General features: G+C 35.7%; 4 protein-coding genes across 5 annotated transcripts in view; 2 read left to right on the forward strand and 2 right to left on the reverse strand.

Annotated features, from left to right (window-relative positions):
• The window catches only part of LOC105174830 (TBC1 domain family member 15), a 9,659-nt gene extending 8,707 nt beyond the window's left edge, over positions 1-952 (reverse strand). The window contains exon 1 of one of the 2 annotated variants that reach the window (XM_011097042.2): positions 348-952. In XM_011097042.2, the coding sequence (XP_011095344.1) occupies positions 348-437 (90 nt within the window). In that variant the 5' untranslated portion in view covers positions 438-952. The remainder of the gene's footprint in view (positions 1-347) is intronic. The other variant, XM_011097041.2, reaches the window with a different exon arrangement.
• LOC105175141 (early nodulin-like protein 3) lies at positions 3,256-4,187 on the forward strand. Its single transcript, XM_011097487.2, has 3 exons — positions 3,256-3,293; positions 3,340-3,437; positions 3,560-4,187. The coding sequence occupies exons 1-3, from the start codon at positions 3,256-3,258 to the stop codon at positions 3,919-3,921; spliced, it is 498 nt and encodes a 165-aa protein (XP_011095789.1). The 3' UTR covers positions 3,922-4,187.
• LOC105174832 (protein disulfide isomerase-like 5-4) lies at positions 4,333-13,258 on the reverse strand. Its single transcript, XM_011097044.2, has 15 exons — positions 13,022-13,258; positions 10,788-10,878; positions 10,518-10,612; positions 9,726-9,783; positions 8,423-8,607; positions 8,237-8,294; positions 8,046-8,086; positions 7,828-7,902; positions 6,814-6,870; positions 6,503-6,569; positions 6,153-6,296; positions 5,806-6,030; positions 4,890-5,039; positions 4,724-4,801; positions 4,333-4,603 (listed from the first exon to the last, which is right to left on the reverse strand). The coding sequence occupies exons 1-15, from the start codon at positions 13,060-13,062 to the stop codon at positions 4,526-4,528; spliced, it is 1,443 nt and encodes a 480-aa protein (XP_011095346.1). The 5' UTR covers positions 13,063-13,258; the 3' UTR covers positions 4,333-4,525.
• On the forward strand, positions 15,112-18,825 carry LOC105174833 (electron transfer flavoprotein subunit alpha, mitochondrial). The gene is made up of 8 exons (XM_011097045.2): positions 15,112-15,270; positions 15,698-15,880; positions 16,463-16,674; positions 16,812-16,975; positions 17,155-17,316; positions 17,515-17,567; positions 17,944-18,084; positions 18,654-18,825. Exons 1-8 carry the CDS (start codon positions 15,196-15,198, stop codon positions 18,729-18,731), a joined length of 1,068 nt encoding a protein of 355 aa, XP_011095347.1. The 5' UTR covers positions 15,112-15,195; the 3' UTR covers positions 18,732-18,825.

Here is a 20,746-nt window from a genome sequence, read left to right on the forward strand (position 1 = left end):
CACAAGATATAACATATAATTTCATATCTATACAGGAAACTTTTACTGTCTATTAGTTGCCACACATTAACTCCAACATAGCAAATCAACCCTCAAAGAGACAAGACCTCCGCCCCCAAGAATATTGTACTTAATCACAAGCAGAGGCAAAGTCACTACATGATCATCCATTACAGCATCAAGAAGTTTGAACAAATTCCTCAACCATTTCCAATGTTAACACAAATAACACAAGCGCCAAGATGACTTCCAACAACCCAACTTCGAGAATCCCACAACAAACTGAGCAAGGAGAAAATCTGAATCTTTGTTGTATTGTACAATGAAAAAGATAATAATCGGCAAACCTTGATTCTGAACTTGCTCTCTGGCACATCAGTGCATTCAGGCCGCACCTGATAATAAGAATCAGCTGGAGTTCCCGGGTCTCTCCACATTTTGCCAATGTATCACCGGGAAGAACAACTACTTTATTCTTTACAAAAAGAGAAAAGAAAACAATCCCAACTTGAATCTTGAAAAGTTCAAGACCCAGGAACAGTGAGCTGTTATTGACGGAACCCAGATCAAATCCAACAATTCAACATCCCTCAAGGACCCAGATCAAGAGCTGGCCTCTTCTTGTAACAGACATTCAGTGGACCCTTTCCAACCAATAGGATATTATATTAAAAATTAGGGGAAGTTGTGCTCTTTTGGTCGTCTTTATTTTATTTTGTCAGTAGGAGAGGTTGGTGAAGAAGATGGTCATCTTGGAAATGTTCGACCCGACCCGACACGAAAAAGAAATCCAAAAACACTGCCCGTTGCAGGAGTAAACGTTTCTTGATATTACAGCAAAATCTCTTGAGAGTTAATTCAAGACAACTACTTCTACTTCAGGTGCCAGACAGGAACGAAAATGACGCGGAATCGAGGGACTCGATGTCCACTCGCCTTCATTGCCGGGTGCTTTACGATGGGGGAGGGTTGGGGCGTCGGACCACGCGCCAGCATGGAGCAAGCTGGTGTTGCAAGGATCCAATGAAATAATAATGGGTTGGCCCAATTGGGTCAATGTTCATGTACCAAGAAATGGATCCATTTCGTCGAAAGGTAATTTCCATAGCCTTTAACGGGTCAACAAGGACTGTGGGCCAGCCCTTTGAACTGTTAGTGTCGTTTTTCTACATTTGGAACCGAATAGTCGGGTCAAAAAATTGCGGTCGGGTCGGGTTTAATTGGATCCGGTTCAAATTGGACCAATTTAGCCCTGATATCAAACTTGGAACTTGGTTGGGGTCGGATGGCAAAAATGGGCTCTTGATATCATACTACTAAGGATCAACACAATTGATTTTGCTTTTCATAGTGTTGATACCCTATTTATTCATATTTTTTAAGTTCAGTAGAATTATTCAGTTCAATTGATTCAAGCGCTTAATCTTGATTGAGATAAAATTAGCAAATCAAAAGGCACAAAATCTATAAGCAAAGGATCACTTCAATCAACTAAAATTTATTAGCGGAATTGAGCTAGTCTAAGTTGATTTCAGCCCGCTTGTGGTCCAATCAAGTAGGCTAATATGTCAACAATACTCCACACCTAAAATGATATGTCAATCCAATGACACGACACGCCACGAGGAAATAAGCTTACCAACTGAAAACTTTCTGAATAGATCAATATGTAACTACTTTCCCTAAATAGATTATTTTCATGTTGACATGACAAATTATATTTTTTGCAACTCATTTGACTCCTATCAATAGGGATTTAGGTAGATTAAGGAATGTAACTTTACATAACTTTGCAGTCTTCACTTCATTTGGCACTCTATGAACAAATTTTCAATGAACTGTTCATAACCGACTCTATATATTCTCTACATGATTCAATGCTTAGCCTACTGATTTTCATATATTTCATATGTAATTTTGCTTTAATTTTCACTAAAATTATTACCGACTGAAGTATTGGATAATAGTTGCAATTTTGTAAGTTAGTCCCTCAAAAATCTTAAAATTCTTAATCTGTGTTTCGATATTGTGTGGTACTGTTGACCTCTAATATACATCAATTATGTATCTTTCTTCAAAAAATTTGTTCTATTGTTTCTTTTGATAGATTTTTATCAATGGGGTAATATTTTTTCAAGTTATAAATTCAGTATCTAAGATCAAATCATTTTTTCCTTAAACTCAGACAAATTCTGATTTGTAATTTATTTTAAATGCGTTTTGGAATCAAAAGGTGCATCTATCTGATACTGCTTCCCAAGTGCCTGAATTATGTGATTTCATGTACTCATTTATTTTTTCTCCATTTTAATATAATGACCTTAATTACAATAATACATATACACAAGCATATATAGGTGGCTATCTTCATACTTTCAACATATCATAGCTATTTTATGACAGAAAACCTAATTACATCAAGAATTTATGGGTTAAATACATTTTTTGTTCCGTAATTCAGTTTATTTAATGTTTTCATCTTTTAACTTTTTAGGATAGGGTGGGTGGGGTAGTTAGTTATTTTTTTAAATATATAATAATAATATATTTTTAAAATTTTAAATTATTTATATATAATATAAATTAAATAATTCGTTGAATCTAAACCTTTTATTTTTTTAAAATCTAACGGTTGAGATTAATTGATTAGATCTAACGATCAGTATTTGATCAAAAAAGATCCAATGGTCATTAATATAAGAAATAATATATAATAAGTAAGGGTATAACGGTCATATTTTAAAAAATGAACACTGTTAGTTGGATTTAACGGAGATGGGGCGATTAAGCTGAGTTTTACAAAACACAAGGGGGCTTTTAGACTATTCTCATAACAAGAGATTTATTTTGCAGATTTTTTAAAACATAGGGGATTTTATGCATTTTGTCCTGATACTAATATTACTACAAAAGACCGGTGCTGCTCTTCCAAACAATTAATCATACGTTGAGATTCCATTTCCCGGACTGCAAGACATGCAAAATTCTTCATAATGCTCAAGGAAAGCATATATAATATACTATTAGAAACTCGTTTCTTGCAATAAAAAACGCCCTTATGCTTTGCACTGGAAGCCAAGAAATCCAAAAGCTGGGGAACAGAATAACAAAAAGAAGCAAAAGCTTCATCTCCACAGCTTGTAAAGCTGATGCAGCCTCGCCTACAAATACCCTAATTCCTATCATCCACAATAGTCTCACTTGAATTTCAACTATATGATCCATCCACTGCTCAGGAAATATTAGTTCCCTGCAATGGCTGATCAGGCGATTCTGAGAGTGGACTGGAAAAGGTTGTGGGTTCTTGGGGTTGTGAGTGTAGTGTTGTTAATGATCCAGAAAGGCAATGCATTTGAATTCAAAGTTGGAGGATCGGGTGGTAGCCGTCTACAACCAGTGGGCTGAGAAGCACCGGTTTCAGATTGGTGACAGCTTACGTAAGTGTAGTTGCATGGATTTTCTTGATTCAGGGACTTCTATGGTGAACATGCCCAAAAAGATTGGTATCTGGTTTTTCTTTTCAAATGTGTACTAATTAAGATTGATTTGTATGCTGCAGTGTTTGTGTATGATGCGGACCATGACTCAGTGCTACATGTAACAAAGGATGACTACACAAATTGCAATACTGCTGCACCTCTTGAAAAGTTCAGTGATGGGCACACTGTGTTCGCTTTCAATCAATCAGGGCCGTATTACTTCATAAGTGGGGTGGCTGATAACTGCCATAAAAATGAAAAGTTGGTAGTAGTCGTCATGGCGGATAGAAGCCAGCGTAACTCTAATCAACCGGTGTCTTCTCCCCCTCCACCTCCTCCGCAGGAGTCGTCTCCTCCCAAGAACGCTGCTTCTTCATCTATTGCTGGTATTCTTGGTACCATTGCAGCTTTCCTCGGTTCGTCACTTTTATCCATTATTTGATGTGGATGTTTGAGTGGAAAAAGATGGATTCTAATTTTTCTTGTTTTTTCCTTGGTTTGGGTATATTTGAAGTTTTTTTGGCTTGTTCTCTTTGTTGTCTGTTGATCAAAGAAAGAATGTAAATAGATTTTCTCTGTATGGACCGATTATTTGTTTGAGGCCATTGACAAATAAGGCCATTGCCATGTTTGTTCATTATCTACAGTTTACAAGTGGAAATAAAATGTTGTGTGATACTGGTTTGATGCAGTTCACTTTTTATCTTACTTCCGAACAAAGGCAAATTTCCAAGTTTTAAGAGCCTTAGAAATTCAATTACTATGGTTCTACTAGAGCAGGCAGCCAGCAGTTTTTTGTTTATCAACTGACACTATCACAAGAAGGGAACAACCAAAAAAGGATCACAACTGGTAGAACGCACAAAGGAAAGAAAGGTCTTTCAAGGCATTTCCACAAGTACATCGAAACTTACAAGGTTCGGTCGTCATCAAAATTTTGAAACAAGCTACACTGTAATCAATTTAATTTATCTGAGCATCCCGACTAAAGGGCGTGCGTATACAGAGTTGATTCTTCTTTACATGTTCACTAATTTCACTATCAATCAAAAGTTCTTCCCTAGTTCAACCTTTTTCACCAGCCTAATAGTGTTGTGCAGAATTGAATCCAAGATCCCAGCAACCTGAAGAATATAGAAAATGAAGTCAGTGCTAGAGAAATAATAGAAAAGGACAGTGGGGACAATGGGAAAAGAAAAAGGGCATATCACAGGGAGGTGTAAAAGGAAAAACTGAAAACCAACCGTGAAAACGCCTCCAATAATAGCACAGACATTTGTAATGAAGTGCGAAAAGGACTTCGAGTTTTCAGTTATTAAGACCTGATATGAGAAGAAAATGGTAAGGTAAAACAATGTGCAATGGTATTATACATCATTAATGAGTAGATTTTGTAAAGCAGCTGAATACCTGCATTGGTGACAGCTCAAAATGGAATTTCGCAACAGGGATATCAAGACTGTGAATCAAACTACTGTGGGCAGTGTACTCATACTCCTCAACTAGTTTATAAGATCTTGTCATCACCTCAGTTTTCACAACTTGAAGATAATGCTCAATCTGCAAATGAGGCAATGTTAGTGAATTTGTTCAATAGATCCTTCATAATGACGCGCCAAATAATTCAAAAAGACACAGTAAGGCTATGCATATGCCTTTCTTTTTGTCTGCTACCAGACAAGATATCCATACTGAAAACGCGTGAATACTGGATGTCAAATTTTCATAGCAAAGGGAGAAAATAGTTGAATGAAGGAAAAGGGAAGGACAAAATTCATGGGTGGCATCGCAAAGTTGATAGGTCATTATAGACCCTGAGTTCAATGGTAAAGATATAACTTGGTAGCGACACTGTCATTCTCCAAATTTCCTAATGCAAAACAAAATGTTACTTGCTTCTGCTGAATAGGTGGTAATTTCTTTACATGGGAGCCTCTTGCAGGTGACTACAAGTCACTTATCTTAAAAAGGAACAGGGGTCATTTGCATATTTAACTATATGGATGCAGAGCAACCGGAGTTTAGGTGGCTACATGCAAATTTTGTAAGGTTAAGGGCCAACATGCCCATAACCTAAATTTTGTCAAAAACTCCAGTGCAATATTCCTCGAAATTGGAATCAAGGGTAATAGAGAAATGGTTTACAAAAGTCAGGGTTTCTTCTGCGCAAATAGAAATTTATTGGGGGTGTCTGCATTTGACCCTTGGTAATATAAGGCCATCAAAACCACAATAGTCAAGAGGCATGCTGCAACAGAAAGAACAATGAACATGAACAAGTTTTGCAAGGAGACAAAATGATGCAAGTAATAATGGAGGAACTTACAGTGACATTTGCATTGGAATCACTGGGATTACTGATGTATGACAAGCCATTCAAGCGGTCATGGCTACCACCAAGATGTGGTAGCAGCCTTTTCATGTCACTCATTACCCGTGGAGTAATCTTTTTACCGAAAGAAAAATGGGAAATAACATGTGACATGTTCATCTGAGTAGCATCAAAAGAATGGGAAGCTGAACGAGCAGATATGATGAGATTCCCCGGAACCTGCATAATACAGAGCAATTAAAGATTACATATTTACTTAACTAGGAATGCATGTCCCTTTGTGAGTGCATGTATATATGTAGATAAGTTCTAAATCATAGCCCACCTCCATGTTTTCTTACCTTCTTAACACGCACAAAACCCTCAATTCTACACCCACCTGCTAAAGGTGCAGGTCTTTTTGAATCATCTTTCATATCTGCGGGGGGACTACCTGAAGCACTTTGTGACTGCAAAGAAATAGGTGCAACCAATTCCTCCATCGTCTGCAAGGATCAGACTTCATTCAATTTCTTATAGAAGGATGCTATTGAATCACCATTTACATTCAAGACAAATCACAATATCTTGTGACATCCTGAGAATTAAGCAAGGAAAACAATTGGAGATGCAAAATACAGTTCCAATCCACAACATTTTCTGATTTTGCAATTTTCCATGCAAATAGCACCAGCTGAAATTGGATCCTAACCTTCACTAGGCTATCAGTATCTCGGTCGCCATAATATGACTCATGATCATGGTGACCATGATCCTCCCTGTGTCCCAAGAAGAGGGGGAAACACGTAGTTAATTGAAAATCAGAAATTTAAATGACCAACAAGCTGATTCTGGAGGAAACATGCAGAATGATTTAACAATATTATGAATAAAATAGTAAGGTTATGGCTCAGACTAAATATCAAATTAAGGCATTATTGCAACTTGTACACAAATACAAACATACTCAAAAGGAATTCTGAAGCACCTGAGAAGGAATAAACTAGACAAAATGATTACTACCTTACATCACTTCCTTTGCGGAAGATGCGGATGGATGGATATCCTTGTATATGATTCCTGCACATTTGTAGAAGAGAATTAATAGAAGAAAAGATAAAGTGAGCAAAAAGCAAGAAGAGCAATACTAGGAATATAACCACAGATACAACAGTTCAAGAAAGGCATCTAGAACTTGGGATCATCAAAATTGAACTGGAACCCCATAGAAAGTGAATCTAGAAGCCTAGAAATTGCAACGGGTGTGCCAAGCCAAGATGTCAACTCTCTCATTGAAGTCAAAAGACTAATGTACTTATGATTGTCAGGTAGGATTAAGATCTGGCTGAAATCATTCACCAAAAATAAATAGAATGGTATTAGACCTGTACATTAGATTTACCTAACTAAATATAAACATAATATCGAGAAAGATATCAATATACATACAGATGAACCTAATAATGGATGCAAACTTCCAAAATATCCCTTGATCCAAAGAAGAAGAAGCATCCATGAATGGATATGGCCATGGGTTTCTCAATAAACACACAGCACATGTTTTCCTGAATAGATCTAAGTGCAGTACTATCATATTCTATCGTTAGCCTAAATATTAGTTACATATAAATTGGAGTATGCCAATAACAGTTTTTTAGTTCACTTCTTATTCAGAAACTTTCCTGAGTTCTACAATCACATTTTCGGAATTCTTGGGCCACTTCCACTTGTGGACATTCCACACAATTACTTGAAGATCCATCAATCACCAAACAGTATCTAACAACAGAACCCTAGATGCATAAAGCAATGGATCGAAAAAGAATATATAAAAGTTTCCTACAGAAATATCCTCCTCTCGTGACGTATATGGAAACAACAATTCTAGTATATGAACAAATCACAATAGAAAATGAGGATGAACAAACTGCATACCTATAGATAGGGATGTTCAGTAGCCAAATATGATAACATAACCTCCAATTATTAAGGTGAAAACAGTCTATTAAGCTAACAAAACCATTATGTAGAAAGTACCTTCTGCACAAGTCAACTTCTTCAGTGCAATCAACCTTGCCCATAAGAATACGTCCATCAATTTCTGGGTCATATCTAAAAGGCACAAACGCTAACAATGAGTTTTGATAGGGAGTATTATCATAACAATGCTAGTGATTCCATCTCAGCATAAAGTATAATTTTATTAATATTGTCTATTTCATTAACCAAATGCATGCATAGCATAAGGGACTGACCTTTCTCTTATAATTTTGGCTGCTTTCTCCCATGAAGGTTTCTGAAAAGAAAAAGAAGGGTGACGGAAGTGTTAAATGATTAGACCCATCCATCAGATTTTCATTGATTGCCAGAGTGAAAAGTTCAATCATTGGATTGGCATTGAGAATAGAAAATAAGGCAAGCCAACAAATAAAGAGTTTCAGAATACCAGGCGATTGCTCCAATAGCACCATGGTGCATAAAAGTTTACTACCAAAATAGCATGCCTGTGAAAGAAATATTATACAATACGTGAGGCAGCTATGAATTAGGAATACCACACTTGCACATATAATTCAAAAGATAACAAACAGGGATGAGAAGTAAAGTTGAAAATATGTTACAATATACTCACTGGTGCGTAATTCTATCAAAATTGCGTGCATTGAGAGTAACAGAACCTTCTCCATATTCTTCATCAGCTTCCTCATCGTGCTTTATGGCTTTAGCAATTGGTCCTGACCGAAACTCAGAGCCAGTAGGATTTAATTTTGAATCTATTGAATACTTGCGGATAGTCTTAGTTATATTCAACCTATTCTGAGGAAAAGTGGAAAACAGTTCAGTAAATAACAGACCGACTGTATTACGAGCAAAAGGATTAATTAGAGTATGAAACCAGAGAAGCCTTTTAAACAAATGAGCTGCGTATTGGATTCTTTTATGTTTTTAAATTAAAACAAGTGAGCAGACAGTAAAACAGATAAGTTAGACAAATCAAAGCAGCTATGGTGTTTCTTACATAATCAAAACATATAATCTATCCTGATTTTCTGTTCCTGCCATGCGAACAACCTAGTTGTCAAGATCACTAGTTAACTGCACGTAACAACTTATGAAGTACCTAGCCTAGTAACTGAATACTCCTGCTTCATCAGCATACCAAATCATACCCCATAAATGAAATAAGGTACAGGTAATGAAAGATACACCTTGTGCACCCCCTCCCCCATGATTCCATGAATAAGAATCTGTCTTCTTAACCGCTCCAGGAAACAACTTACCTTTCCATGCCAAACCACTTTACACCCTATTAAAAGATAGACTCTGCCACTCACTTAATAAGCATCATATTAGACAGACACCTACAAGCCCTCAAGACATACATGATTTTCATAACATAAATGGAACATGCAAACAAGCAATCTTAGAGCCACAAAGATACACTGGTAAAGGGGGGAAAACTTCCATTACATAACAGTTTTTCACCCTCCAAAACTCTTCCAATATTTATGGTGAAAATCTTAAATTGGCTGTGTCCAATACTTTAATTAAGACATTCACTCATAACAATATTGGAAACAGTCAATAAAAACTTGACCAACATAAAAGTTTCTTCATGTCATTGATTGGAATATCAAACCTAGGACTTTATCAATCTGCTGCAGAGTAAAGAAAAAATTGCTACTCCCAACACATGACGCAATCCTCGAGTCCGTCTTATACAAACTTTAGTCAAAGATTATATTCATGAACTGGTAGCCAATTACCCGTCATTCATTTTTAAAATCAGTGAAGGAAAACAAATGGAGTGCTAAAATGACAAACAGATCACTGCAAGCATTATTCATAGATCAATATCAAACCAATAAATATGACCAAAGATACTGAAAGCGTAGATGGAAAACCATAGACAGAAATCGATGAATGAAACTTACTGTTCCCAGGACATCGCTGACATCAATAGATGCAAATTCACAAGACAATGCTGGAAAGCTACAAGAGAATAGAAGAAGTAATCAGCAGAATGTAAAGGAAAATGGAAATGTAGAAGCCAATTGCAGAAATTAATTATAAAAGATAATATAAAGTACGCAGATGAGAGAAGGTTCAAAAATGGATCCTTAGAACTTTTAGAACTATGTAATCCAATGACAGAAAGCTTAACAGATACTGTGATCTAATGATTAAAAGCGGTCGATCCACCATTTCTATTGATATTGTGATGCTCAACAGACAGAAACTTATGGAATATCATTTGGTGGGGAACATTCTCTGCTCATGTCTAAGACTACAACAGGAAATATCAAGCACAACCGGAAGATATAGGACATGAATAAATCATGGGAAGGGGCAGAGGTAGAAGGCCGCATTTTCTGAGATATCTTCGGCAACTATCATAGAAATATATGGTTTCAAAAACACATGAACTATCACAAGGGAAGGACACTAGAGATTAGACGATGAGAGATCTATATAATTTGCATTGAAGATACAGAAGAAAAAGAACAGTTGTGCAGAGATTAGTGGCAAACACGTGTATTTTTCTTGTAAAGCTCAAATAAATAACAAATAATAAATTAGAGGAAAAACATTTGTGGAATGACCCTGAATACAGTCTCCACTTTGCTGAAGAACGCCTGCAGTCTTTAGACTAGCCGCCAAGAGAGTTCTCATGCATGCTAAAAGAGGAAGAAGTCATAAGCAATATTTACAATGTGAAATTCTACCTTATATTGAAATCAATCCGTAAAAAGTCCCCATCAGAACTCTTGTCAACGACAATTGATGTAGAGGTGCTCACTCTCAAATAATCATTCAGCTCCTACATATGACAGCACAATCATAAGGCAAGTATAATAGATTGCTTAATATGGCAAGAATACCAGGATAAGCATGGTATATGTGCTGAAAAAATACAGACCAAAAAATACTATTCCTTTTCTAAGTTTGCTGCATGAAAAAACATTAAACATTGGCCAATGAGGAGTAATTCCTACCATTCCAAACAAAAAGATCATGAAAAAGGCCGCTAGAATTGACAACCCAGCACCTGATAACGATGCCTCAGTCAAGTCTCTAGGAATTTTCCTGCAAAGAAGACAATAAAAATAACGAGTTTTAAGTCCAATATGCCAGAACAACCCATTTTACTGTATCTTACTTACATAGTAAATTCAGAGCACCAAGGCTTTGTGCTATTACAATCAAAGTCTTTATTGTTGAATCTAGTAGTATTAGGGGCCTGTCCTCCTTTAATCAAACCTCTGTCTAACATAATTCTTTCAAATATAAAGGAAAAAAAAAAAGAAATTCTCGTGAAACTTAATTCCCATGCTTTCATTTTCATGTCCTCCTTAAGAATAAGTAAGATTTAACTAGATTACCAAAGTTTTTCAGCTTATATGAGCCTCCATTAGCTCAAAATTACAATCATGACTGGACAAGTAATCTTCTCAATCATAACTTACAAGCTTACACCTCTAAGTTCCCCAAATTGACTTCCACTTTAAATGCATCCAGTCCAACAATCTAACAACTGTGATCTTATGCAGAAGATGCATTATATCCTACTAATCTCATTGTTGCTCCAATTGATAGCACATCACAGTTGATCTTACAAAAAGCTAGGGTGGTAAATGTTGATCCTACTCGGACAAAGCAACCAAGATAGTCAAATTTCCTACAAGGAAGGATAACCAGTAAGCCGACCGACATGGAAATATAAAATACTAACTATCATGTGAGTGGCCAACCCAACGCCCTTCATCACTACAGACTCACCTCAATGCCACCAAAAGTACAACGCATCAGAGAGAAAGCTATCAGTTTACACAGATGTACTTAGAACTGATGTGAATATCTCATGAAGCCATTTGTCTTAAGTATTGAAAATTATTTTTAAGTAGGGTCCACCAGCTCTAGACGTTACTAATGCAGTCAAGGACAAAATATCCCAGGAATTGATGATGAAAAGGATAAGAATTCACACGAATGTTCCGGGCGAAGAAGACGAAGCGGCAGCACTATGAACACATTCATAAAGCTGACAAGCTGCAACAGATAAAATTGCGGACAGCAACAAGATCAGAATATGGCATTCTAGATAGAACCCAGGGCCTTGGCAGAATATACAAGAATTGTTACTCAAAACACAAGAACAAACATGTCGCACTTTCTAACAGAATGCGACTTTAGGAAGTAACCTTTCGATCAGCACAATCAATCTGGGGCGTCCAATCGAGGGCTTAATTGAAATGGGGAAGGAATTGGGGATTTTAGCTGCGACTGACGTCGTTTTGGAGGGAATGGGGCAAGATCAATTTACGGGTGAATTTGGGGATTTCGCCTCTGAGTTTAATGCTGAGAAGAGAGCGAAAACTGGACACGGGGAGCGAGAGGATGGGGCATAGCTGGCGAACTAAAGCTGCTACCCGATAGCTTTTTGTTGAGGGAAAATTGTATACAATGGCAGCTGGGAAAGAAGAAAAAGACAACTACATTTCCTATTTTGGGTTTACTTTTTGATTTCTGCCTTCTTTGTCAATTGCATTGTAAACCTTGTGAAAGGGGGTGAAGGCAAAGGAAAAACACATTATTATGAAATTATTTAAGTCCCACTTTCCCTCATCTCTCTTTCTTCGTCTTCTCTTTCCCATCCCTTTCTGTTCTTATTTCTGCAATTTACGTGTTGAATGTTACAAAACAGTGGTTGAGATCTACTACTGAACCAACGAAAGGTGCATGTTGGCTGCATTGGCTCGTGGCCCTGAATATATTCTACCCATTTTCAGATCAATATATTCTGTCCATAATCCTTTGCGCCGAAGCATATCACCGTTACAAGGTTGTGCTCGTTCTCGTACCAGCTCCACCAATACAATCATATTTTCTCAGCAGAAACGCAATTGACCTAGTTTTGCCGACGAATAACCAAAAATAAACGCGAAATAAAACTTGACCCTGATGCACATATTTCACAGCATCATTCACACAAACAACACGTAAAAAATAACTTCGACACTCGAAGTAAAGCATGTCATGGTCAAAATGCACGGAGAAAAAGTAGGAAAACTACGAAAATAAAATATCGATTGCCAGCAAGTTCCACATCATAAATTGATCTGATTAAATTAGAGATTCGTAATTCAACAAGTCTATGAAATGCGAGCACAAAACTTTCCAACAAATTCGCAGTAAAATCTGGACTACTCAACCCGAAATAGGACCTCACCTGTAAAAATCCACGGATTTGATTTTACTAGTGGAAACCATGGTTAACCAATCGTCAAATCAAAGAGGAAATGAAGAAAAAGGAGCCTAAAAACTCTCCGAGAGAATCGAAATTAGCAGATCTGCGAGGAGGGATTGATATACAGCTGCATAAGATTTTTGAAGCGAAAGCAAACGCATTCGCTTTCGTCTCGATGGGATTAGCGCATACAGCTGTGTGCAGTGTGTGACTGTGTGCAGGAGTTTTAAGCGGGGGATTATTATTAATTATTAATTATTAATTATTTATATTTACTGACTCAAGCAGTCAAAATGAAGGTGATTCTGAAATTAATGCCGAAAATTAGAAATTAGATTGGGTGTGTGCTCGTGCAGCGTAAAAAGCCTGGGAATGTCAACTTAGATTTGTGGAGCCCCACTTCATTTTAATTATTAATTTTAAATTTTAAACTAGTTGTATAAATAAAAATTAATATTGAACAAATAAAATATATGAAAAAAAATAAAGAAATTTATAGCAATCAAATCAATACAAGATTTTCGGTAGATTTTTTCTTTTACTGTCGTCGTCCTAATTCTTCTCTTTTTTGTCTGAGTAAAACAGTTATTTGCATTCGGTCTTTCTCTTTATCTTTTAATTGAATCAATTTATTTTATTAAGGGATAATTACATTATTTTATTCTGAAATTTGATATAATTATATATAATTTTTTAAAAAATTACATCTAGCACTCTCAATGTTTGCTTCCATCTAATAAATCAGTCTCTCCATATTGATCGACGGAGAAACTTATTAGTTAGACGGAAGCAAATTTCATGGGCGCTAGATGTAATTTCTTAAATTACAAGAAGCTTATGGATAATTATACTAAAACTCATAAAATTGAAGTATAATATCCCTTTTATTAAATATACTTGAAGAAATTAGTAAAAATACTGATTAACAACACTAGTAAACACACTTGACCTCTAATTAATACGAGGTAATTAGAGCTCTTGAGAAATCTGTACTCAAACGGGCTACTAAAATTACATCATTCACAACTCTAAACCCACCAGCACCTTTATGAGCTATAGCAGGATAGTTTTATATTATTTATTAAATGTGAGGGGTTATTAATAATTATTCAGTAGTGTGTGGCACATCAAATTTTATATGTAATTAATTTAAAATATTAAAATATAATTATTATATTTTCAAATTATATATTTAGTTAAAAAAATATTAAAAAGATAGAAATTATGAGTAGTTATTTGTAGGGGGAAAAAAGTGAAAAACATGAGAAAAAAGGAAAAAAACAAAAACAACTGCTGAAACAATTATACAAATAAAAAATAGCAAATCAAAAAAGAAAGAAACTCCAAAGAGGTGTCCTTTCTTGTCAATGAAGCTTAACTCAGTCGATAAAAGTTGAGACCCTATGATCTTAGAGGTCATGAGTTCTAACCCCATTTTATGCACGTGATGTTGTGTCTACTAAATAGTAGGTGTGTGTAGTTCTTACTGAATAATATGTGTTAATTCTACTGTAATAGTAGGTTTTTATTAAATTTTATTTATATGATATTATTGATTAGAGTATGATTATTGAAATGATTGGTACTCGACAAACATGATTACAATTAATTTATTTTAATTAATAATAGTTCATTCACTTTTATTTTAAAAAAAAAAGGGTATTCTCCCTTAATAATATAATATAGTATAGATTGTCAAAATTTTTGGTGTAAATTAAAACTTTCTCTTTAAGTATAGCCAGAGCAAGAAAAAATTTATATTAATTTTAATTTAAATATAATTGATAATAATTGTTTAATATAATTTTAGTCCACAATAAATAAAATTGTAGCTAATAATATTTTTTTTTCTCTAGCGAATGAGATATTAAACTCAACGCATCAAATTAATGAATTTATGTATATATCAGCCCAAATGGAAGCCCAGGATGAGCATAACACCTTGATCTAAGCCCAATTAGGGCCCAACATGCTCGACATATAGCTTACGTTACTGCGTGATAACTGCCTACGTGGCAAGTCAATCCATGGGGACAAAGTTAGGCCGATTGAGATGACGACGACGCCGTTTAGTGTGCGCCTTGTTTTGAGAGTTCCAGTAATTTAACAGCAGCAAGCAAGCAGCACTTCAACAAAAGTGAAAGCACAGGGAAAAAATGGCAATTCGCTCGCTGCTCGGAGCGTTTCGGAAGCGTTCATTTGTCACTCGTGCAGTCTCTTGCTATCGATCTGTAAGTCAACTTTACTCTCTAATTCCTGAAAGAAAATGTTTTACATGCAGAAATCATGATGTTGTTCCATGTTGCATCTTTTTTCTTTTTTTTTTCATTTTGTTTTTTGTTTTTGGTTGATTTGAGTGGGAATTGCTGGTCGAATGTGATCACTTAACAATCTGTGGGATGCTTATTTCGGATTACTTGGAGATGATGTTGCTCGCGGCTTAATTTGGTCAGTTAAGCACGAATGGATGTGCGTGTTTGGTTTTTATGATTTTAATTTTTTAGTTGCTAATAACTAGTTTGTTGGAGGACGAGAGTTGAATGCACATGAGCGAATGAACTAAAAAGTGGACAGATTTTTGGGCATGAATGGATGTGGTATTAGTATGCGTGCGGATGGAAAAACATCTCATGGATATTGTTTTCCGTGTTTACATAGCTCAGCACACTGATTTTGGCTGAACATGAGAGGGGCGTTCTTAAAGCTTCATCGTTGAGTGCAGTGGAGGCCGCTAAATGTTTGGGTGAGAACAATTCAATATCTTTATTGCTTGCTGGTACAGGTCCATCCTTACAAGAAGCTGCTGCTCATGCTGCTTCATGCCATCCTTCTATTTCTCAGGTATGCCCAAAATTGGTTTTTGATGTTTCTTTTTGTTACCCTTGGCTCAGAGTTATCTTTGGTTTGCTTTATCTATTTACTAGGGTTGGATGCTAGAGGTATGATCAGTTTGGACTTTGGATATGAGGGGCTTATCATAAAATGTTTAAAGAAATTTGTGATGTTCATTAGTTTCAGTTCATGGAAGCAAAGCTTTTGGGAATACAGTGTTGTAAACTAGGAAAATGTACCTTCTCATGTGATAGATAACCATATAATACAAAATTGTATTCTGCTCTTGTCCTGGTAAATGGAACCCTGCAACAACTTAACCTTGTAAAGTTTTTTTGATGCATAAAAGAGGGGGCACTCCTACTTTTTGAAAGAGAAGTAGTTTGGCTGACAAATTAGGAGACAATAGTACTTCAAGTGCTGCAAATTTGTAAGACATTGTAATTTTTATTTTTTACTTGGTTTGGAGTTGGAACCCAGAAAAATTACACCGAGCAAAAAACACATTTGCAGCATGTGATCTGCAGTTTCTCTAGGAAATCAAGCTGTCTTACTCTTTTTAGATAATTTTCTCGGATGTTTGTTATACAGGTCCTCCTTGCTGAATCAGACAAGTTTGCATATCCTCTAGCTGAAGCATGGGCGAAACTAGTGCATGTGGTGCAACAGAAGGGCAGCTACTCTCACATAATTGCTGGATCAGGTTCTTTTGGAAAAAATATTCTACCTCGAGCAGCAGCAATTCTGGATGTTTCTCCCATCACTGACGTCACTGAGATCAATGGGTCTAATCTTTTTGTCAGGTAACTTATAGTGGTCTGCCTATTGTGACGTTATCCTTGTAGCTCATTGGCAAATTGCTTCTTACAAAGCAAGCAACATCTTATGTTATCAGCAAATATTTGATTGTCTTTTGCTTACTAATTCTTTCATATGTCAGGCCAATATATGCTGGCAATGCTCTTAGTACTGTCCGATACACTGGTTCAGCCCCTTGCATGCTGACCATTAGGTCCACCTCATTTCCTTTGGGGGCCACGCCAGCTCCTTCAGTGTCTAATGCTGCATCAGTTGATAAGGTTGATCTTTCAACCCTCAGTGAAGGTCTGTCACATATCCTCTGTACAAGCCTATTCTCGCTTTTGTCAACTTTTCCTGAACATGCAGAACAAATAGAATGGGTGAATTGGTTTTCTACTCTGCTGTGGTTGGTGTGTTTGGCCAAATTATATATTTTTATCATTTTAGAGACTCTGAACATGAAAATAATTCACTGTGTTCAGATGATGCAATTGGAAAATCAAAGTATATAAGCCTTTCCTCGCAAGATACAGATCGGCCAGATCTTGGAAATGCACGAATTGTGGTCACTGGAGGACGAGCTCTAAAAAGTGCTGAGAATTTCAAACTGATAGAGAAGCTTGCTGAGAAACTTGGCGCTGCAGGTCTTATATAGGTCACTGTGCTTCTGTAGGGCATACTTATCTTTCTTCCAAGAAAAATTTCATTGAATGCACCAATTTTCTGCTAGATTGGCTTAAAACTCTTTGGCCTCCTCCTCCACCCTCCACCCCATCTCTCCTGTGTATCTGAAAACTACTTTGTTTTACATTGCAACTTTGCTAACGCCTTATATCTTACAGTTGGAGCCACTCGTGCTGCCGTTGATGCGGGATTTGTTCCAAACGAACTTCAGGTAAAGCATGAATTTTTGCGGATTTGTGGTAATTTTATTACAGAAATGCACTCTTAGGTAATCATCTTTGCACATTTTTACTCATATCTAATGCTCCAATATAGCCTTCATTAAGAATTCGTCGCTGCAAAAATAGCTTGATACTTTTTTCCCCTATTGTCTTTGCTTTGAGTCCATCATAATTTGTGGTGTTTTATTTCAAGATATAATGTATGTAGTATCTCAAACTTGATGCTGTCGTAAACCATCCAATCGAGAGCGTAAAACTGAAAAAAGAAAACTGTCTCAAATGCTTTACCATGCAGTTTGGATGGTTGTAAACTTGTGATCAGTTTATAAATCTGTTTTAGCTGATGCAGCTTTATTCTTCTACCAGGTTGGTCAGACTGGGAAAATTGTTGCTCCTGAATTATACATGGCATTTGGTGTTTCTGGAGCTATTCAGCATATAGCAGGCATGAGAGATTCTAAGGTCATTGTTGCTGTAAATAAAGATGCTGATGCCCCAATTTTCCAGGTCCTGGTCAAGCTGTCTCCTCTTTTCTCTATTTCTTCCCTTACCTCTCTTATCCACCACGAGCACAAGCAGCCATATAAGTAAAAAAAATTCAATACTATACAATGAGCTGTTTATACACTGATCAACAGCTAATTACATAGAGCTACTCTAGGTTTAAGGTTTACTTTTTTCCCAATGTATTTGACAAAGATGCTTTAAGATAAATTATTTAGATCCATTTATGAAAAGGAAAGAAAGGAAATAGAACGACCAAAATATGGTATCATAAAATCTTGTAAAATGATATATCACTATGGCTTTCATATTCAGTATCAAGAATATTTAAGAAATTTCATTCTTGAATACCATAACTGTATGCTTTATCTCTTGCCTGCATTTAAACCTTTAATTGATAGAGAATTCCCATGTATAGACACTAGCTGCGCACAAACTCATGATAATCATCCTGTCTGTTGTGTGTCCTTAATATTTCTTTACAATGACAGGTGTATTCCGACACTAACTCTATGGAATAATGCTACTGCATATGCTATGTTCACTTACTTAAGATATTGCCTGAACTGCAGGTTGCCGATTATGGACTTGTAGGTGACCTTTTTGAGATCATACCAGAACTGTTAGAGAAACTTCCCGAGAAGAAGTAGATAGATGTGTAATTTCAGCTAACCGATTGTGAAACAGTCGAAAGTTTAATAAAAATAATTCATTATGCTGGTTATTCTCTCTCAGCATACCTCACTGTTTGTCTGTGTTACTTTCTACAGTTTGAATTGGTCTTTTTGTCAAAACCAATGGCAATACATACAGGCCATGGGGAGGATATATATACCCACTCATTTAACTTGAACTTGTTTCTCTTAGCAGCCTCTGTCGGTGAGCGTGCCTTCCGAATTTTAGGTTCTGCATAAAAATTAACGAGTCAAGTTCATGTCAGATTCCAAATTTATACACATCCCTGCTCCTGCCCGGCATTTTCTGAAGTCTAAAAAGAATTTCTGAAATGGTACATATTGATGGGAGCATCTGATATATGTTCTTGATCAAGTTGCACAAGAATAATGTGATTAGTTGGCTGCTGGTAGTTCATGAGAGCAAGAATAAGCATCCAGGCCTCTCCTCGGAAATAAATTTCTGTTGAGCCTTCAAGATGATGAGCTGTACATATGATTAGTATGGTTCAAGTTGTAGAACTAGTTCACCAACATATAACTCGTCCTAAGTTCATTGCATGCATATGTTTTCTCAATCGTTGTGCATTACATATAAACTAACATGGCTTTAGGATACTGTGAAAGGGTGCATTTGGTTATTGTTGGGGAAACTGCTTTTTGGGTTTCTGTTGTCAAAATGCAATTTTATATTAGACCAACATCATCTTCAACGGCTTTGCTTCTTTAGTGAGGTATATATAAGGAAGAATATGTTCTCTCTTCTATAAACAAAAGAAGGTACGTATTTAAATGTTATTCTGAATAGTATTTGGGAAGGAGTAATTTGTTTAGCATATCCTCAGAGGAAAAATCTCAAGTTCAAAGAATTTGGGAATAAACTATACAGACTCTCATTTATTTTTCAATGAAAATTGAATAGTCATCCACATAAAATAATTAATGCTGACGCCACAGCCTGCGGGACTGATGAGCAAATGGATAGGATTTCGACCTTTCCATTTGATCAGTATTTATATTTCGTTTACTAAAATCAGTTAATAGAGCCCTAAAAAATAATTAAAAATATTGACCATTTGATATTGGGCTAATTACATTTTACATTCCCTCTAAATATACAAAATTATGTTTTTTCTAAATTACACCCGCACCCCATTTGAGGATTTTTCTTTTACAATTATGCCCCTTTTATTGGCATTTGAATAAAAATTATTGACATCAGTAAAAGAATTTAAATAAAATTTATAGTTTTATATCCCATTCAGTATAAATTATTGCTGAAATATTTTAATAATATTTTTATACTTGTAAAATAATAAATGTAATATATATAAATCAAAGAGATTTAATTGAAATAAAAACACCCATTTTGAATTATATCCACTGCAATTAAAAAGTAGTTGTTGATGAATGAAAAAAATAGTCGATTTTTATGCTTTTATTACTTTTAAAATGTATAAGGTGAAGTTAACATCATTGTTGAATTTATGTCTTTTTTAATGCATGCTTTATTCAAGTACTTCATCTAATGTTGTAGAATTGAAACCTAGAAGAGAAGAATGTTTGTGAAACCATCTAAAATGATAAAAAATTTGAAAAAAGTATTTTATTCTTATATCTATTTATCGATAGGTTTTTGAGTCGAAAGTATAATATTATATTTTTAAAGAAAGTCTTAAGTATATGCTTAATCTATTTGTATCTTAAATTAGTCAGCCACGAAAATTTGAATGTCAACCTTACTATTATTAAAGGTCAAATGCTTTATATTTACTTTATGTAAATATATAAATATATTAATAAGAAGAAGTGTGTAAACAGTTGATGGGTAGGCACATACACAAACATAGAACATCCCACTGTCCAAATCAGCACTGCCTATGTCGCTTCCGTCAGGGTAATCTCTTCTGCAATTGCCAAAAAAGTATACATGTTGATGCTGATGTTTTTGTGTTTATCACCACAAACTAGAAGGGGACAAATAGTTCATT

Source organism: Sesamum indicum, linkage group LG12, assembly GCF_000512975.1.
Source record: "Sesamum indicum cultivar Zhongzhi No. 13 linkage group LG12, S_indicum_v1.0, whole genome shotgun sequence".
NCBI lineage: Eukaryota > Viridiplantae > Streptophyta > Magnoliopsida > Lamiales > Pedaliaceae > Sesamum > Sesamum indicum.